We start from the raw sequence: 18,967 nt of genomic DNA, 5'->3' as shown, positions 1-18,967 counted from the left end.
AAATTAAGGTGGTGCGGTCTGCTCCCCAAGATGCGTGGCTTAAAAACTTTAAAATGTTCAAAGGCTTCAAACAGTTTACCTTGACAGAATTAATGTGCTCCTTCCAGTTGAGTTTGTGGTCGAGGGTCATCCCCAGAAAACGGACTGATTCCACAAATGGGAGGTTTCTACCACCTAGGTGTAACGTGGGATTTACATGGACGCCCCGAGTGCGAGAAAAGTGAACGCACTTTGTTTTCTCCAAAGAGAAAAGGAAGCCGTTATTTTGGGTCCATTTGTGAAGTTTATTGATGGTGAGTTGCGCCATACGCGATGCATTCACGACCCTAGCTGATCTGCAGAAAATCGCGAGATCATCCACAAACAGTGACCCTAACACTGGCTCCTTGATGCAGTGAGCTATGTCGTTGATCGCAATAGCGAACAACGTCACGCTCAGAACGGAGCCTTGGGGAACTCCGTTGTCAAGAGGGTAAAAATTTGACAACAACTGTCCCGTCCTTACTTTAAAAACACGGTTGGTTAAAAAATTTTGTATAAAAATGGGCAAACAGCTTCTAAAACCCCACTCGCGTAATACGCGTAGAATCTTACGTCGCCAGACCCGGTCGTAAGCCTTCTCTAAGTCGAAAAATACACCGACTACGTGTTGGCGGAGAAGGAAGGCTTCTTGGATGAAATTTTCAATCCTAACCAAGTGGTCCATTGTGGAACGGTTCCGTCTGAATCCGCATTGTATCCTAGAGAGGAGTTTTCGACGCTCCAGCCACCAAATGAGACGTCGATTTACCATTCGCTCCATTAACTTGCACAGGCAGCTGGTGAGAGAAATCGGCCGGTAAGAATTCGGATCAGCTCGGTCTTTTCCATGTTTTGGGATGGGAACAATGACGGACTCCCGCCAGGACGGAGGAAAATCCCCATTGGCCCAGAGGTGATTAAAAGTTTCAAGGATTTCCAGCAACGCCGATTCCGATAGATTTCGGAGGAAGGCATTGTGGATCTCGTCGGGTCCTGGGGACGTGTCGTGGGAGTCATGGATGGCAGATTTCAGCTCCCAAATGGTAAATGGCATATTGTAGTCTGCCGTTGTTTTAGGCTCCATAAAGGATATAGGGACGTTCTCGAGCCTTTTCTTGAGGATCGCAAAAGAAGGTTCATAGCATTCGTCGCTGCTCACTTTGGCGAGTAATTGGGCGAATACGTTCCCTATCGCAGCTGGAGAAGTGATAACCTTTCCTTCGACTTCTAGGAAGGATATACCTAGATGCTGGCTGCTACCCGATATGCTCCTCACCTTACGCCATACCTGTGCAAGTGGAGTCCTGTGGTTGACACCGGAGACAAAATTCATCCAAGAAATCCTCTTTGCGTCCTTTATTACCTGACGCGCTTTCGCTCTTAGTCGCCGAAAAGCGGAGAGATTATTTGCTGTAGGATACTTGTTGAAAATTCGGAGAGCTTTCTTACGTTTTTTAATGGCTTCTGCGCAGGTTTCATTCCACCATGGCACAGCATTTCTTGGAAGGATGCTTCGAGATCGTGGTATGCTAATTTCGGCGGCTTGAATGATGCTGGATGTCAAAAGATTTACGTTTGTTACACAGTCGTTGTTTTTATCCCACACGTAGTTAAAATTTGAGTTAAAAAGATGCCAATCAGCTTTCCGGACAATCCAACAGCCTGGTCTAATAAAATCGGGGTTTAAATTTTGCACCCTTTTGATTAAAAGGGGAAAGTGATCGCTCCCACTAAGATCCTTATGCACAGAGAGTTTGAGTTTATTGACTAAACTAGTCGATAAAATACTCAAGTCAATGGAGGAAGAATCGCCGCTATAAGAGTTAAAACGGGTTTTCTCGCCGTTATTGAGTAAAAAAAGGTTAAAATCACTAATAAAACTTGATAAAATACGTCCCCTGCGGTTGCACTGTTCCGGGGTGCTTCCCCATAGACGATCGTGAGCATTAAAATCTCCGAGTAAAATAAAAGGCTGAGGTGGCTGGTGAACAAGGGATTCTAGATTAAAACGGGTGACGGGTGCACCCTCCGGCAGGTAAACGTTGCACACCGTTATCGCCTCGGGAGCGTGCACTGTCACCGCTACCGCTTGGAACGGTGTGTTAAGATTTATTCGGGAGGTGTAAAGAGCCTCCCGGACAAAAACCGAAACTCCACCATGGGCTCGTTGGCCGCTGGTATCGTCCAATCTAAAAGCGTTAAAATGTTTTAAAAATCCCTTGTCCGTGTCCTTAAAACGTGTTTCCTGCAGACATATACAGGACGGGTTAAAATCTCTGATTAAAATGTCTAGCTCCTCCTTATGCCGATAAAAACCGTTACAGTTCCACTGTATGATAAAAGCCATTAAAAATTGATAAAAGGTAAATAAATAAATAGATTAATTAATTTAAAACTGACAGAGGGAGAGTCAACGCTTAATGCGTCTTCTCTCCTTAGCCTTCGCCCGGATGATTTCTGACTCGGAAATATATTCGTCTTCTTCCATAGACTCTGGTTGGCTACGCGTAGGCGAACCAGATGGACCCGGGGACTGAGATTTTCCACGCCTGCTTTGCGTGGCCACGGTGGGTGTTGTGGTTGGGTTCTTCTTTGAAGAGCCCTGACTAGCATCGTTTTTTTCCGGCGGTGTGCCCTTCTTCGTTGCCGGCTGGGTAGCCTTATCCGGCTTGGCTTGCTTTGCATTCTTAATAGTATGTTCGTCCTTATTTTTCTCTTGCGTGTCAGTATTGTTATTTCTCTCACTATCTACTACGGCAGCATACGAACGGGAGAACGTAGGCGCGATGAGTGTTCTGTATTTCTTTCGTGCTTCTTGATATGGCAGCTTTTCCACGGTCTTTATCTCCATTATTTTTTCTCTTCTCTCATCTTGGGGCAATCTCGAGAATAAACCGGATGTGATCCCTCGCAATTCACACAGGTTGGTGCAGAGGTGCACGCGTCATCTTCGTGTTTATCTTTGCCACAGCGCGGGCAGGTGGCCTTGCCCTCACATCTGGTAGCGATGTGGCCGAAACGCTGGCATTGAAAACACCGCATGGGGCTAGGAATGAATGGCCTTACGGAAACAGATTCGTATCCCACATAGACCTTGTCAGGAAGTTTGTCACGACAGAAAGTGAGGATGACGGACGTGCTGTTGGTCAGCTCACCGTTCCTCTTTGTCTTAAGACGGCGGCAGTCTATTACACCCTGAGACGCCATCTCACTCTTTATCTCATCTTCAGAGATGTAGAGTAGGTCGTAATGCGAAATGACTCCCCGACATGTATTGAGTGTTTGGTGCACCTGGACCTTAACGGATATTTCGTTAAATTTTGTCATTTTCAATAACTTGTCGCTTTGTGTTTCGTTGCTGGTTTTAATTGACAGTGATCCATCCCTTAATTTTTTGGCCGATTCTAAGTCACCGGGTATCGCTGCCGACAGAACTCGTCTTATTAGAAAGGGAGATACCTTTGTCAGGGTCTCACCATCATTAGCACATCTCATAACAAGGAATTTCCGACATGCGGTAGACTTACTTTCTCCCCCGCCCACTTCCGGACGGGATCTTTTCGTTGGAGGAAGAAAGTTGTTATCCATGGACTCAAAACAGAAATTCATCCCCTGGGCTCCCCACCCACCACGGAGCCACACATTCGGGACGCCACACCGAGATCCGGTGTGGTCGCCAGGGCTACCCGAGGGATATAGGAACCTTTGATAGGGGATCTCTTTTGGGTTAGAACCTCCAGCGCGGGGGCCCTCCGAACCCACGCACCTTCGGCCGCCCTGCAAAGACCCCCATATCTCCAGCACTAACCCGTCCTGGCGTACGCTCGGAAGGAGCCGCCAAGCTCCCCAGCCGCCAGGAGCCGATTGACCGAGCTGGGCTCTTCTCGGCCGCCCGTTTTTCGGGGAATCCAGGGCCGAAGTGGGGTATTGAACTCCGGCCCATACCGGGTTTCCGACGCCCAGCTGGGTGCCGGAGAACTCACCCACCAGGATCCCTTTCTCCCCCATGTACGGGTCTCCATGTACGGGTCTCCACGCACGGCAAACACGTGGGTGAATCTGGACGCCAGATGTTTCGGCTACTCAGCACAGCAGAGTCACATGCTGTCTGGACGCTATCCTAGCGTACGAAGGGTTTTTTGACGAGGTTGTCTCCCCGGTGGGCTCGGGTCCGTGGGGGCGCGACTCCCCAAAGGAAGAGATTACTCTCTTCCCCCCGTGCGGGGACTGTTAATGAATCTCTTTGCCAACCCCATAACGGAACTTTTACAGTGATATTTCCCAGTGACCATCCGCCTGTGTGCATTAAAATATTCTTGTAATTTGTTGCAACCAGTACTACTTGAGAGAAAATTCCCCAGTGATCCCTGTGCCAATTGTACCATTGCAATTCCTGTGCTGGACATGGGAGACTACAAATTAGGCGTGAAGGACAGGCGTTCTCGAGAAGATCTACAGAACGCGGTCGCATATATTTTTAAAAGTGCGTTGCAGCAATTAGATGAAAATCACACGAGAAGGGACTACAGAGAACTCTTCGAATTAACTTAAATATTTCTAGGCGGTGCTCCTCCGCGAGGGATATCATTTCGCGCTCCTGGGGCTTTGCACCATTCTAGATGGATGTCCAAAGCTTTGTATTACCTGAAAATATTTCTTTTCTGCAAGAAGTTTCCTTAAGCAGTTTAAGAGGAGAAAATACTTCGCAACGTGTGCCTCTATATTGTGCGTCTTTACGTGGATGCCTGGATTACTGCACCAAATGCAGAAGAGAATATTATTAACGGGTAGACATTTTATTTAAGTCTCATGATATGTTAGTCCGACAGTTGGTAAATCATTACGAGTTTTTCTCAGCTATCTGCTGGTGTTATCTGTACAAAAAAATATTAGAAAATGATATTATACTATCACATTGAAAAACTATGCCCCAGTTACCCCTGAGCACCTCATATGAAGTAAAAATTGGAAAATGCGCCGCAATTTTGATTTCGATCATCATTGCCATTTTGATTATATTTTGACGACTTATTTACAGGAATTAAGAGCCCCCTCACTAATTAGAATTCCCACGGATATGGTGACACCGGCACTCTTAGAGAGGATAGATTGCCTAAAGATTGTCCTTTGAAAGAAAGTAAATTGAGTACAAAATCGTATAGAGGCTCAAACAAGCGCGAGCGAAGTGATGTAATTGAAGTTATAGTTGCAAGGTAGGTGTTTTTTTCTACTGTCACCATTGCCTCGACTTGTCACGGTCTACCCCATGAAAAAAACGACCGTTACTGCGGAATAGAAAAGAGAACGAAGGTAGCCCAGCGGAGTATATTTTAGGGGTACAAAAAAACATGGGTGATACGGATCGTATGGACCGAAAAATAGCAGATGTGAGATTTTCTATTTGTGGAAAAATGGTGGCAAAGTATTTTTCTTGGCTTTTCTATGTAGATGTACACAATGCTTGGCAGCGAAGAGGTCAGGCGTGCAATAATGCAAGCATGCCTGACCAAATATCGATGCCAAGCCAAGTATAGCTGTCGCATTACTTCATTTTCATTAGAGGCAGCCAATGAAATGCGTTACGATGGCAATAATCATTTAGTCTCTATTATACCAAATAAAAGACGGCATAGCCGAGCAGGTAAATTTTCCCCTTCTGTCAACCGCACTGTATGCCTTACATAGGCAAATATTACTTCTCAGCTTTCCCCTGAAAATAGTACGTAAACACCGGCATTCAATTCGATCTTTAGTTTATTTGTAACAAATTGATTCGTGTTTCATTCAATTTTATGTTTTATTTTACTTTTATGTGTTGTGAGAATATTTTCCAAATATACATTTATTCTATATATTTACCAGAATTGGGGTGGCGCATTTTTTATAGTTCTACTTATTGGCGATGTAAAAATAATATTTAAATATACCTTTTCAACTAATCGAATGATTATGTCAAAGCAAGGTTCTATAATGTCATAACACTCCTGACGAAAGCTTTATATGAATGCTAAAATGATTTTTCCTGATGTGTTTTCGACAATTTTGTAATAAAAACATTATAAATTTAAATATACCCTACATTTGCGAATTAACATTGAAAAAATCCATAAAAGGTATGCATTGAAAAACGTCATTTTAAAACGAAAAATTCATGAGTAGCGGGCGATGAAACACTGAAAATTATTGCTAAATGTTTCGTAATATTCTGTAAGTTTAAACAAAAACTTGTCAATAGCCTACATATATAATAATTTGTGCAAAACGAATGTGTGTTTCAATGTTTTGACCATTTGATTGAACTCTGTAGCAAAAATATTTGCTTTATTTGGGGAAGTATTATGTTGCACCAAAAGACAACAGATCCGCCCAATGTGACATTTATGTCACCATAATTACATTCGCCGGAGCAAGTGGTAGAAACGAGGGTTTCCGCCGAGGCTGCAAAACATGAAAACAACATCACAAGCCCTGTTTCTTCATTGAAGAGGAATTTCAACGTTGTCCAATTAGTCAAATCCATCCAAACCTACGGAAGTTGCGAAAGGAGAGTCCCATTTCTATGAGGCGCCAGGTTGGCAAATCAAGAAGGGGATATTAAAGCAAACTAATCCGTAGGCGTATTGAGCCCTAGGACACTGGTTAACGCACATCCTCACGATCACTACACATGCGTATTGAGCTATTAGCATCTCAGGACTCTTGATTCTAACTAGAGACCCAGTTCCCGCACTGTTAACACCATGGTTCCGTCAAGGGAAGAGAGTCAGAAGATCAACCCACGCTATTGTTGCGATCCGAAAGACTTCGACCCAGAGCACAAGCAGAAGCGCGCTGCTCGTCAGCAAGCTAAGAAAGCTGTATAGCCTATATCGTGCAGACACGGAGGAATTTAAACACACGCTTCAAGGAGCACGCTGCGTGCTTCAGGCTGGGCCACTTCAATAAATCATCCGTAGCCCAACATATGGCTTCAAATTCTCATTCCATCACCATCAATGACATCAGCCTAATTAAACATGTCCCAAATCATTTATTAGACTTTTATGCATCTGTCCACATACAAACACACCGAGGCAAAACCATCAACAGTGACCAAGGGCCAGTCACATCTTTTTTCCCCGATTTCAAAAAATCAACAAAATATATTATAACGGCTCTCTTCCACCCGCTCCGTAATTTTCCATTCCCCCCCCCCTCCCATATCCCAACGACCTACCTCACCCCCACTTGATCCCCCGCAAAACCCGACCCACCCCATCATTGGCTCCATACCTCCCCCAACCCCTGACGCTCGACCAATTGCATCAACCGTTACACGTTATCCATCAACGATCATTATTACTACGCTCAATGTTCCAATCCTTTTGGAGGCCCGCTTGGCTGGAGAAGCACCAGGTGTCGGGGGAACCTTCTTGGGCACTTCCTTCTACACATCCTTAACTCCCGTGTGTTTGACGGTCACTGCCGTAAGCGAGAGCTTCACAAACATGTGAGAGTGAGTGCGTGTGTCCCACGCGGACATTTGATCCTTGGAGCAAATCCGCGAGGTGCGTGAGTGTGAGCGTGTTTTTCCTAATTGTATAATTTAATCTATTTCTTGTGTGTTTGAGTGGGTCACTGGCGTGAGCGGAGGCTTCGCATACCTGATTGTGTGTGTGATTGAGACCTTCGCGGAAATTTGTTCCTAAGAGCAAATCTGCAAGGTGAGTGAGTGAGCTGCGCGATTGTTTCGCTTCATAGCGTTTTAGCTTGATTTCCGTGTTTAACCCCCCCCCCCCTGTCTGCCTTTTATCTTCCCACCCCTACCCCCTTTTCTCACCAAAGACTACGGCCTTGGGGAATTTATTCTCTTTCAAAAGAAAGCTGTGCCTAGGGATGACAAGTAAAAGAAGAATGAAGACAAGAAGGAGAGAAAACCATCCGCTCCCAAGCCGTCTGCAACATTAAACGGTCTTACTTCCACTCACCTCAATGCCAGTCCCATGCAATGACTCTCTGTTCCTTGATTCCATCTTCGGAATCGACATGGATGGGCGCGAGATGCAGAGGGACTGAAGTTAACATATCATGTGCAGAGCTCTGGAGATCTCCCAAGAAACAAAATTCATGCCAATTTTACACAATTAATGCAAGATAACGTGGCCTTAAGAGAAGTCTTAACACGGTCAATGCTCAAATACTTTTTTTGTAGCGGCAGCGTGGACAAGGAAGCTAGATTTGAAATTGCGACGCGTCTTCATCGCTCAAACACGGACGGAGTCGATGAGGCTCAAAGCCCTAAAAGACTTCGAATTCAATCGGCCTGAACCTTCCCTACATCTACATCGCAGCCATGGGTCATAAACAGGATCTAGACAAAAAGATGAAGTATGTCACCTTTCCCCATCTACCAATCGCAAAGAGTGGAGATAGTAGTGGAATGTATGCAGCGAAGATTACTGCCGATGATTTACATCACTCGGTAGACGACCCCCTCGGGGTGCTGGCAAAGATGCTCATGGCAGAAGCCTACGCGATCCCACACATACCTTCCTCATGATTCCACGAGATTTGCTGTCTCGTTTTAAAACTGAGATTGATGTGATGAAGAGGGACATAGAAAACCTTAAGGCTCAGATTGTCTCAGGAGCGAATCCATCATCTAATGAAATTGTCTTAGATGACATTTCTCAGGAACTAGAAGATATTAGACGCCGTGAGTGAGAATATCATCCTATACAATATGCCGGAGTCAAAGTGCGACAGCATTGACAGTAGGATCGTGGAGGACAAAAACAGTGTTGGCAAACTCCTGACAAAGGTTGGTGATGTTTGTGTCAATGATATCAAGGTTGTGGGACTGGACAAAAATTGAAATTGTGACAAACTTAGGCCGGTGAAAGTGATTTTGAACTTAGTGAGGGAAGTTGCTCAAACTTTGAAATCAAAGATCAAGGCAACAGCGGGATCGTAGTTGTCCATTAGCTCCGATAAGACGCCAGCGTAACGCAAAGTTTTGAATTAACTGAGATCCGAACTGGAGACTCGTTAGGCCAATGACCAGGATGTCACAATTAGGTATGTTGCTGGGAACCCAAAAATTGTTCCGGTCTTGTCAAAATACTTGTGAAACCAAAAGTGCGCAAGTATATCATGTATTATATATTTTTTTTTATCACGAGATGTGGGTCAAACAAGAAGGAAAATTTCAATGCAATTTCCTTTTTGGTAACAAATTTGACCCACATCTCGTGATATAAAAAATATATATATATAATAAGGGGTCGTGAAGTATAAAGTTTGAATTATGTATTATCAAATTATAGCCGGGGTTTACGTAGTTAACATGATGATTTTCGCCATAGTGTTCTTCTGATAAATAGTTATGTCATTCTTGTTTTAACTGAGACGTGGCTATAGGATAGTATATCTGACTCGGAGCTGGGAAACGGGTAATGGAAGAGGTGGTGGTGTGCTCCTAGCGGTAAAGAATACCTTTTGTGCAAAGTAACTAATTTTACCTGTGAACAGCTTGGAGATTGTTATTTTGAGTATTAATTTTTATTTCAGTCCAGTGATTTTGTGCAATGCTTAATCATGCTTATATCATGGTGGAATATACTCATCAAGTGCTTAATTTTAAGAAGTGTGATTTTAAGGGTTTATTTGCTCATTTTTCAAATATTGAATGGTCATCACTCATGGAATTGCCTTTCGATTGCTTGGTGGATAAATTTTATCAGTATTTATTGAATGCTATTTAAATATTTATACCCATTGTAAAAGTTAGAAAAAGGAAATTTCCTTTTTGGTATTCGAACGAGGTTCGGAATCTTAAAACTGACAAGAAGATTGCGCATAAGCGCTATAAGGAGACGGGTTTATTAACTCACTACAACGATTTTTCGAAACTTGGAGCCAGTGACAAGAATCTACTGAGAGACTGCTATATGGGTCATATAAAAAATATTGCATTAAGCCAGTCACGAAATCCAAGGTATTTCTGGAATTGCATTGAAACGATCAGATCTTCTAATGGTTGGCCGAAAACAGTGGATCTTGATAACCTGCAAGCAGAAAATCCTTTTGATATTTCCAATTTGTTTGCTTAACATTTATCAAGTGTGTATTCTTCAGAATTACATACTCAGGCAGTTTTTTATCTTGGCTAGTAAATTATCTATCAAGTCGAAGGCTCTCCGTAAAAATCAATCTCCAGGAATTTAGTGAAATTATTACATTATCTGCTGTCCCTCAAGGCTCTCACTTGGGACCATTACTACTTCTGCTTTTTGTGAACGATGTTTCATTGGTTTTTCTGGTGTTCAATTTTTGATATTTTCCGACGATTTAAAGATTTATTCTGTTGTCGACAGCAATTACTATGTCATTAACCTACAAGAAAATTCGGATAGATTTCCATCACAGTTTTGACAAAATGGCTTACGCATCAATGTTTCAAAGTGCAATTGTATTTCATTTAATAAGTCAATGACACCGAAAATTCATTGTTACACTATTGGTAATAAGATATTAGCTAACGTTGAAAAGTTAAAGACCTTGTTGTCGTATTTGATAGGAAACTCAGCTTTAACATTCACCTCGATTATGTCATAACGAAGTCAATGAAAAACCAAGGCTTTTTGATAAGGAGTTCAAGGAATTTTAACATCGACATTATAGGGCATTTCTAAACCACCTTAATACGTCCGGTAAATTAATATGCCTCTATTGTGTGGTGGGACTATAAAAGTATACAAATAAAACATATTGAGAGAATCCAACATATATTACTAAGACACGTCAATTCAAAAGTAAGGAATACACTCTGGACGTTAATTATAGGGAAATACTTTGTAAGCTTCAACTAGATACATTATCCTATAGAAGACATAAGTCTGACTCAATATTTTTGCATAAACTTTTAAATAATAAAACTATTTCTTCAGATCCTTTAGAGGTTGTTAATCCAAGATTCCCATCACATAATACTAGCACTAACCTAGTCTTTTCTCTAACAATTACCACAGGACTTGTTATGGCCACGGTGCTCCTATAGAAAGAATTTTCGAAATTTCAACCTCTTTGGAGTAGTAGTTTTTAACTGTTCCGTTGCCCAAATCAGATATTCACATATATTTTGCAATAGGGAATACGATATTTGTCAATGATGATATGTATTTTAATGTGACATTTTTATACTTCATATTTTGGTACTACTGTTTATTATTTTTTATAATTTGTTTATTAAGTGATATGGGCAATTTGCCTGTTAATGATAAATATGGGGTCAGAAAGAACCGACGCCGAAATTTGGAGCTACTGAACTGCTCCAGATTAAGTTAATGCTCAGCCACCTTCATGACGATGTCATTCAGATAATCTATCGGCGTATGCTTGGGCCCCTGAAACGTGCTGTGACAAGCAAAATTAAAAATATCAGCAAAAGGGGAAAATTTTCGTAGTTAAGATTCCATAATCTAAAAAGTTCTTGAGGTAATAGATAAGGAAATTATAATGGAACTGCACTTACTCTATTGTAACCATTGAAAAGTTGTATACATACATACATGTAAATATCAAAAGCCAATTTTTCATCATCATCATGGCTCGTCAACTTAACGGTTGGTTGAACGCATATCACCTACGCCCGTGCACATCAGTACGTCGATTTACGGCTAAAGATTTCCCATTTTTCATATCCTTCATTTTACTTCTTTCAAGTTCGCAATTTAATTCATGGGTATTCATCCTCTCAAACCTCGCAACAATAGGGTTTCACACGATATATTTCTTGGCAATTAACGAGTAGTTCTGAATTTCCTCTCGAAGATAAATTTCCAAGAAATATTAAAATGCACCCCGATTAACAACTAATGCTTCCATCAAGTTACGATCGTTGCGATATAATTTTCATTAACCGATAATTTACAAGGAAAGAAAAGGAAATTAATTTTAGCCTTTCTCTCGGCCCCTTTATCGTGCGAGAGCTTTCAGAGATTGAAATCCCCACCCATAGTCCCTGGCCCCATTCAAAGCCATGTTTAAATCGAGTGGAAACCCAACTTCATCACTCCTTGTTCTCCACGCGAACACTTTACCTGCCCTCTCCTTCTCCCTTTACTTTTCCCAATCCACTCCGTTTTCTCGCCTTCCAATGAGATAAATGATGAGAGGTATAATATCCCTACATTGCCAACTCAGAAGGTAATTAGTGTTCCCTAAGCTCTCAACGGTATTGAGAGAATGAGTACTTTCAAAATTTTACCTCGTAATTCCATGATTGCCACGAGAGAAAGTATGAACCCTATTCTCGCGATTACATGGAAAGGGTCCATAGATTGCATCAAGGATGTTATTGATAAGTCTAAGACAACCGACAAGCGATAACGACGACTTTTTTGTTTTCATAATACATTACCCAGAGGGTTCACTTCCAAGCCTTCCCACAAATTCGGATACGATTCGCCTCCGTGCCTCCTCGGGAAATGGCGAACGTGCACTACGTTGAGTATATAAATTATAACTTAAAGACAAACCATACACTACATTCTATAAACCACAGGTTTCCAGGGATGTACTGACATCAAATAAAGCGCAATATACCCAAAAATATATAAAAAGTAGAATTCTTGAGCCCACACCAATAGATTAAATAAAGAAACGACGGAATGAGGCTGTGGATTGACCAATTCCTTGAATGGTGAAAAGTGCTGTCCCGTTGTACTTTACAACAATGCTTAAGATATGGCTATCCCTCCAACCCCAACACAGGCAAGTCGAAGACTCAATTTCACCGCTCGTCTCGTGGAGTTCAGCGGCAGTTGCCAGGTCGATGAGACGGAGCAGGACGGAGGCAAGATCTCTTCTCCGCCAATCGACGCCAGCCTCTGGGACGACATGATCGACGTCATCTCGTCCTCCACGTCGAACGAACTCCTCCTCGGCATTGGGGACATCTCGATCACGGGTGCGCGCACGAACCAGGTGTACTTCACGAGGGTGTTCAACCGGGAGCCGCACACCTTCGCTTTCCTGCACTATCGCCCCGACGGGGCAACCTTCGGCGTGGCCGGGCCCTTCTCTGCCAACGTGTGGCTCTGCCTGGCCGCCGCTTGGGCAGCCACTGGCCTCGTCCTCGCCATGCTCCACGTAAGTGATCTACATCTGCATTATTCCCGGAGAGTCACCTCTTAGAGTGTTTGGCAGGGGGTGATCAAACACCAGAATGCAGCATGCAAGGGGATTCCCACATGCACACCACACGGCAATAAAAATGTTACGGATACTAACAATTTATACTTCCACATTCATGCAAAGGCAAAACTTGCCAACACTTCATGAAGGCAATCTGCCTATGAAGCTAGAACATTCAAAACGTACTGTTAGAAATACTATGACAATCCACAACATGCATTAAAGAATACATAAGTTAGTAGGCTACACTACCAATCAAATAAACAATTCCGCTGCCGTTACAGTCTCTTGATCGATTGGGGAAAAAATGGCATTCTGATTCCATTAGCTCTACAGGCTAGCTAACCTCCTAACTTTGCTTTTAAGCCTATTTTATGAGGATCCCAAACACTGGCAGCGTATTCCAAATGAGATCTAATGAGGGAGAAGTATCTAATTTCTCTCCTTTTGTCGTCGCACTTTCCTACAACTTTTTTAACGGAATCCCATTTACGATTAGCTTGACGTTTTATTTCCCAAATATTTTTACCCCACGGTAGATAATTATTTTTTTATTTAAGAAGTTGCTCACATACAGCATTTCTGCCAATTTATAGTGACGCAGTAACAAACATAAAAATTTTAACATAAAAAATTTGGACAGAGTCTAACTCTGACATATTTCACGGATTTTACCGTCTCCAATTGTTTACCTTAAATGAAATAACTATGTTATGGGGAGTTATTTTTTACAAGAAATTCGTTAAATCATAAAAAAAATTTAATTCTAGCTGCCATGCATCGCACCATACTTGGATTGCAGTAAGGTTTTTCGTTAGTTCATCTCCACCTATATTGCTACCTATCCCTGTAAACTACCAGTCGTCTGCTATTAACCGAAGTTTACTGTCCACTACTCCACCTATATAGTTGATACAAAGAAAGAAAAAGGGACGCCAGGGAGGTGATCCTGTCGATGGAACGTAATATTTGTCTGGAGCATGTTAATATCCCTACAACGTCCCACGGGCCAAAAAAAAACAGTCAAAATTTCAACAAAACATCGCCCATGGCTACCCTCAACGTATAGCTGAATATGTTTTCAAAATGTCTTAAAAATAACGTTAATACCTAAAAATTCCCACAGAGAAAAACACATTTCGAACTATCATGTTACGTATTGCAAATGGCAGCCCGGCCTGACAGTAAAAAATTATATTCTACGCAATTACACAAAATAATCACTATATGGCACTCCTAAATCATGAAAACCATATTTTCAACACGGCCAAAATATCGCAAATTCCTTCCCTATCTCTTAAATCTATACTGACTCGCCGCCGTGACTCCGCCCTAAATACGAACGTGAGAGCTCGCGTGGGGTGTTTCTGACACCCCACTCGTTTTTTTCGCTTTTTTCAATTGTTTAATTGTATTTTGCCTTAATTTTTGCTATTTACCTATCCTTTCATAACTCCTGATAATATTTGTTTGTTTGATATGAATAATTGTCGCATAGGAATATTTTGTTGTAATTTTGTTAATTTTCAAAAGAATTTGAAGTACAAAAGATGCGGACGTTGATACAATTCGTAAACATTCTTACATATTGGCTGTATTCTTATTAAAGCAAAAATAATTTTTTTCACATAAATTAACAAATTGCATTACCTGGCTAAATAATTTTATACGTTACTTCGTTTCATTATTTTATATGAATTGAATTTTGATTATTTGATGGAAAAACCGGCCGCGAGTCTTGCGATTTGCCTGCTTTTGAGCTAATGGAAATTATTTGATGATTAGGGTTTTTTACATTTGTTATAACGATCAAATAGTATTCTAAGTTGTTAATAATGATTCTGAAAAGTATTTTTGAAGAATTTTATCTCAATCACTGGCTCTTTCAAGTGGGAAAATTCTGAATAATCTTCTAGTCTATAAATTCCATATTTGCCTGGGAAATGCTGTATCTTTTCGGAAATCGAGTTTGGACCTGTAGTCTGTTCAAATAAGGAAGGATGGGTAAGAGATTTGGCATGGATCGAGGGCCCAACGATAACCGCGTACCTGCCGTCAGCCAAAAATTACCCGGGGTCCAGTCGATCACGCTCGATATAATGAGTCACGAATCGCACTCCACTCGGAAAAATTATCTCATAAAGTAAGCGTGATATGTAATTTTTTATTATATCTTTGATTTCTACGTGTAATTTCATGAAGAAAGAGTCTCTATACGACGGAGCTACGTCCATTAGTTATGTAACACTTACATAGCGGTTGCAAAAAAATCACTAAGTGTTGCATAACTACTTGACATAGCTCCGTCCTATTTACACTCTTTTTTCATGAAATTACACGTAGAAATCAAAACTGTAAAAAAATACAAATTACGCTTATTTATATGCAGTAATATTTCAGAGTGGAGTGCAATTCATGACTAATTATAGCAAAAGCGGTCTACCAGACCCCGGCTATTGTTTGGCGGATGGCAGGTAGGAAGCTATGGTTGGACCTCGAGCGGTGCCTAATCTCTTACCCGCCTTCCCCGTTTGGATAGACTATACCAACGATCGGAAAATCTGGACTACTCCTTCCGTTGTTTATTTCTCACGCACAAGAACCCCCTACACGGGTTCTTACTCACGCCATTCATTGTGCCCTAGTATGTCATGTTATGACCGACTATCTCGAATTTTCGTCATGACTCACGCCAGGCTTGGGGAAGGACAGGGTATGGCAAATACCGCAGCAAGAAGTGTGAAAACCCCCCTACGCACCCAAGACTGGAAGCAATAAAAAGGTTTCACAAATGAAGCGGCGGTAGACGGAGGGGGAAAGATTCTCTTTCCTTTGTACGCAGCTGAGTCAGGGTCATTCGGATTTCGGAAATGTTTTGGGCTTAGGCCGGAAAGGATCTGGGTGAAGGTCTTCCCTACTCTCTTTGCTGAGAGGTTTACCCTGCAATAAATCCTTTTGTTCTGGCGGTCTCTGTATCCCAGTAAAAGAGAAGTTTGCTCTCCATTTGGCAATTCAAATATGAATTTTTACTTCTCTAAACATGATTTGTCTTCGTTACTTTGTGCATGCAGACATCACGATAGTTACCACAAAAATTTCCCTGCGAAATCCTCGCTATTATTGATCAATATTCATATGCTCCTTTGGAATAGTTGCATTTTGATCAACTTTAGATATTATTATGTGTAAAATGAGACAAAAATATTTACGAATTGTAGCAAGTTGGTATAGCCTCAGTTGACATTTGGAAGGGCTGATGAATGACACGAAAAAATCATTTACACGAATTCCTTCATAAAACTATTTTTTAATATTTTCCAAGCACTCACTACATACTTTCAACATGTGCGATGCACACATATTCCTTTCACAAATTTCACAAAACAATTTAGTTTTTATGTCTTTGGCTCTGGGGCAAATAACACACCTTCCACTTCCTCTTCTCCGCTTTTCCTGTGGCTCCGATATTGATGGCTCTCCGTATTTCTCTAACGTTTTCCTAAATTCTTTTGGCAAAATTTTTTGTGTACTTCTCTGGGCAATAAAAGGTTTTGTTAAGCCTTTAGCAATTTCTCGGAGGAATGTTCTTCTATTTGTCTTAATTTCAGGATGTAAGTTCCTGAAAATAACGAACGCATTGATGCCCAATGTATTCATCAAATGATAAAAAACCACCATAGGCCATCTCCTTGTGTTTCTGGCAACACTATAGGTAGCGCACATTTCATCTACCGTATCTACACCACCTTTCGTAGAGTTGTAAAAGGATATCATTTCCGGTTTTTTTTTCTCACCTGTGGTCGGATCAATGCTAATATCGCTGTGCATACTCGAAATCATGAGGACGTTTTTCTTCTTTTTAGGAATATATGACATAAGAGTCATATTTTTCCTGAAGAGAAAAATGCTACTATACTCATCTCTATTTTTGACAAAAACAATTTCAAGGGGAAGCTCTGCCTTATTCTTCCTAATGGTCCCCACAATAGTAAGTTTTCTTAGAAGTAGATCTTCCAAAAGTGGCACACTCATGAACCAATTGTCCACTGTAATGTTCCTCCCCGTTCCCAAAATTGGACTGACAATCCTTTTTACAACCTCCTTTGGGCTGTTGTCTACTCTAAAAGGACCATCTGGCTGAATACCTAGGTAAACCTCCATTTTTTGCGTGTAATACACAGTAGCATCTACAAGTGCAAATATTTTTATGCCGTACTTTGCGGGTTTATTTGGTAAATATTGGCGGAAAGAACATCTATCCCGAAAAGGAACTAATTGCTTATCTACTGTAGCAAACTCACCGATGTTGTACAATTGTTCAAATTTACGGATAAACATTTCAAATACCTTTCTTATCGGAGCCAATTTATCAGTTTTTCTCCTATTTTCTCTGTCTCTGATGTCATCAAATCTTAGACATTGAAGCAGCAATTTAAACCTCTGGTAATTCATTGATGCCCTAAATATCTCCACACCCAAACCATCTTGATCCCACATATCTTTCAAGTTCTGGCGACCTGATTTGTTTGCCCCTAAATAAAAAAGCAGACCAATGAGACATCTGATTTCAGATTCGTCTGTTGGCTTAGCATCTCTTTCTCGAGAATAATTTTGCGCCTTTTCTGCAAGTTTGATATTTGTACTATTTACAATTATGTGACAGATGTTCTCATCAAAAATTATGTCAAAACAATCTAGCAGAGAATTTATATCATTCTTATTTCCCTTGAAGCCAGCTGCCTGAGATACAATGTTATGAACTGGTGTTCGAACATTACGTCGTGGCTCAGAGGTACTCCATTTTGTCACTCGATCTTTGCCCGTTAAAAAATTATCGTTAGTCACAGTTGTATACTCAGTCTCTGAATCACTGATGTCCTGATCGCTACATGTGTCGTGCTCCGATTCCTGTGCTGAAGCTGAAGAGAATTCAGTGTCTGAATCAAATTCTTCCTCTTCGGATAGTCCACTGGAAAGCAGAAGAGCAGTTTCTATGTCCCTCTCTGATCGTAAATAGGTCATCTAAGGGAAAATATAGTTTATATAAGTTTCTGAATGATTTTCAGTGATTCCTAAAATTTAAATTTTTCATTTATCAGAAATTGAAAATGACATGAACTTACCTCGAGGTCTCTAGAGAATTTCTAAGCTTCCCACTAGCAATCACTTCTAAGAGAAAAAAGTTATACGAATTTTGGGATGAAATTCTTCCCTAAATGGAAAAATAAAAGAAATATTGCGTATAGTCTCCTTTGAAATAATGAAGTAACAAAAAATAATGGTGAAATAAGCGTTGAAAATTTATAAAACGTAATGAATCATTAGGTATCGAAATAATGATTGTAAAAATAAGATAAATTTTATAATTGTAAGTGAAAAGACTCACCAAATAAAAGAACGAAGTATACTTCGCGGCAGTATTCAGTAGAGGATCCAATGAACACAAAAACAAGTAAACGCAAAAAAGTTTACGGCACACATTCAAGCATGAAACCAACACTCGAAAATTTCGCTCCGACGGGATGCGCACTGTCTTCACAAAAGCGTCTGATCTCGGCCGAAAACGGAAAGAAACTAACCAATTTTCCAGGACAGCTAGGAAATATCCATAAACTCAGCTACTGAAAAGATGAGACCATAAAACTAGACCCGAAACGAACTCTAACCAAAACAAGACGCTGGGGTGCCTGGGACACCCCGCGCGAGTCACGGCGGGTTAAATCTATACCAGTTTTTTCTAGCCACGGAATTCCCTTGTAGCTGCCATCCT

General features: G+C 41.2%; 1 protein-coding gene across 1 annotated transcript; it reads right to left on the bottom strand.

Annotated features, from left to right (window-relative positions):
- Positions 1-16,469: 16,469 nt before the first annotated feature.
- On the bottom strand, positions 16,470-18,402 carry LOC124163941 (piggyBac transposable element-derived protein 4-like). Its single transcript, XM_046541060.1, has 2 exons — positions 18,321-18,402; positions 16,470-18,219 (listed from the first exon to the last, which is right to left on the bottom strand). Exon 2 carries the CDS (start codon positions 18,217-18,219, stop codon positions 16,498-16,500), a length of 1,722 nt encoding a protein of 573 aa, XP_046397016.1. The 5' UTR covers positions 18,321-18,402; the 3' UTR covers positions 16,470-16,497.
- Between the last annotated feature and the right edge of the window lie 565 nt (positions 18,403-18,967).

Source organism: Ischnura elegans, chromosome 8 (genome assembly GCF_921293095.1).
Source record: "Ischnura elegans chromosome 8, ioIscEleg1.1, whole genome shotgun sequence".
Lineage (NCBI taxonomy): Eukaryota > Metazoa > Arthropoda > Insecta > Odonata > Coenagrionidae > Ischnura > Ischnura elegans.
This window is presented reverse-complemented; position numbering and strand designations above follow the sequence as displayed.

Excerpts from the sequence above, each read along its gene's own strand:
- LOC124163941 (XM_046541060.1), bottom strand. The coding sequence starts at position 18,219 with ATGACCTATTTACGATCAGAGAGGGACATAGAAACTGCTCTTCTGCTT.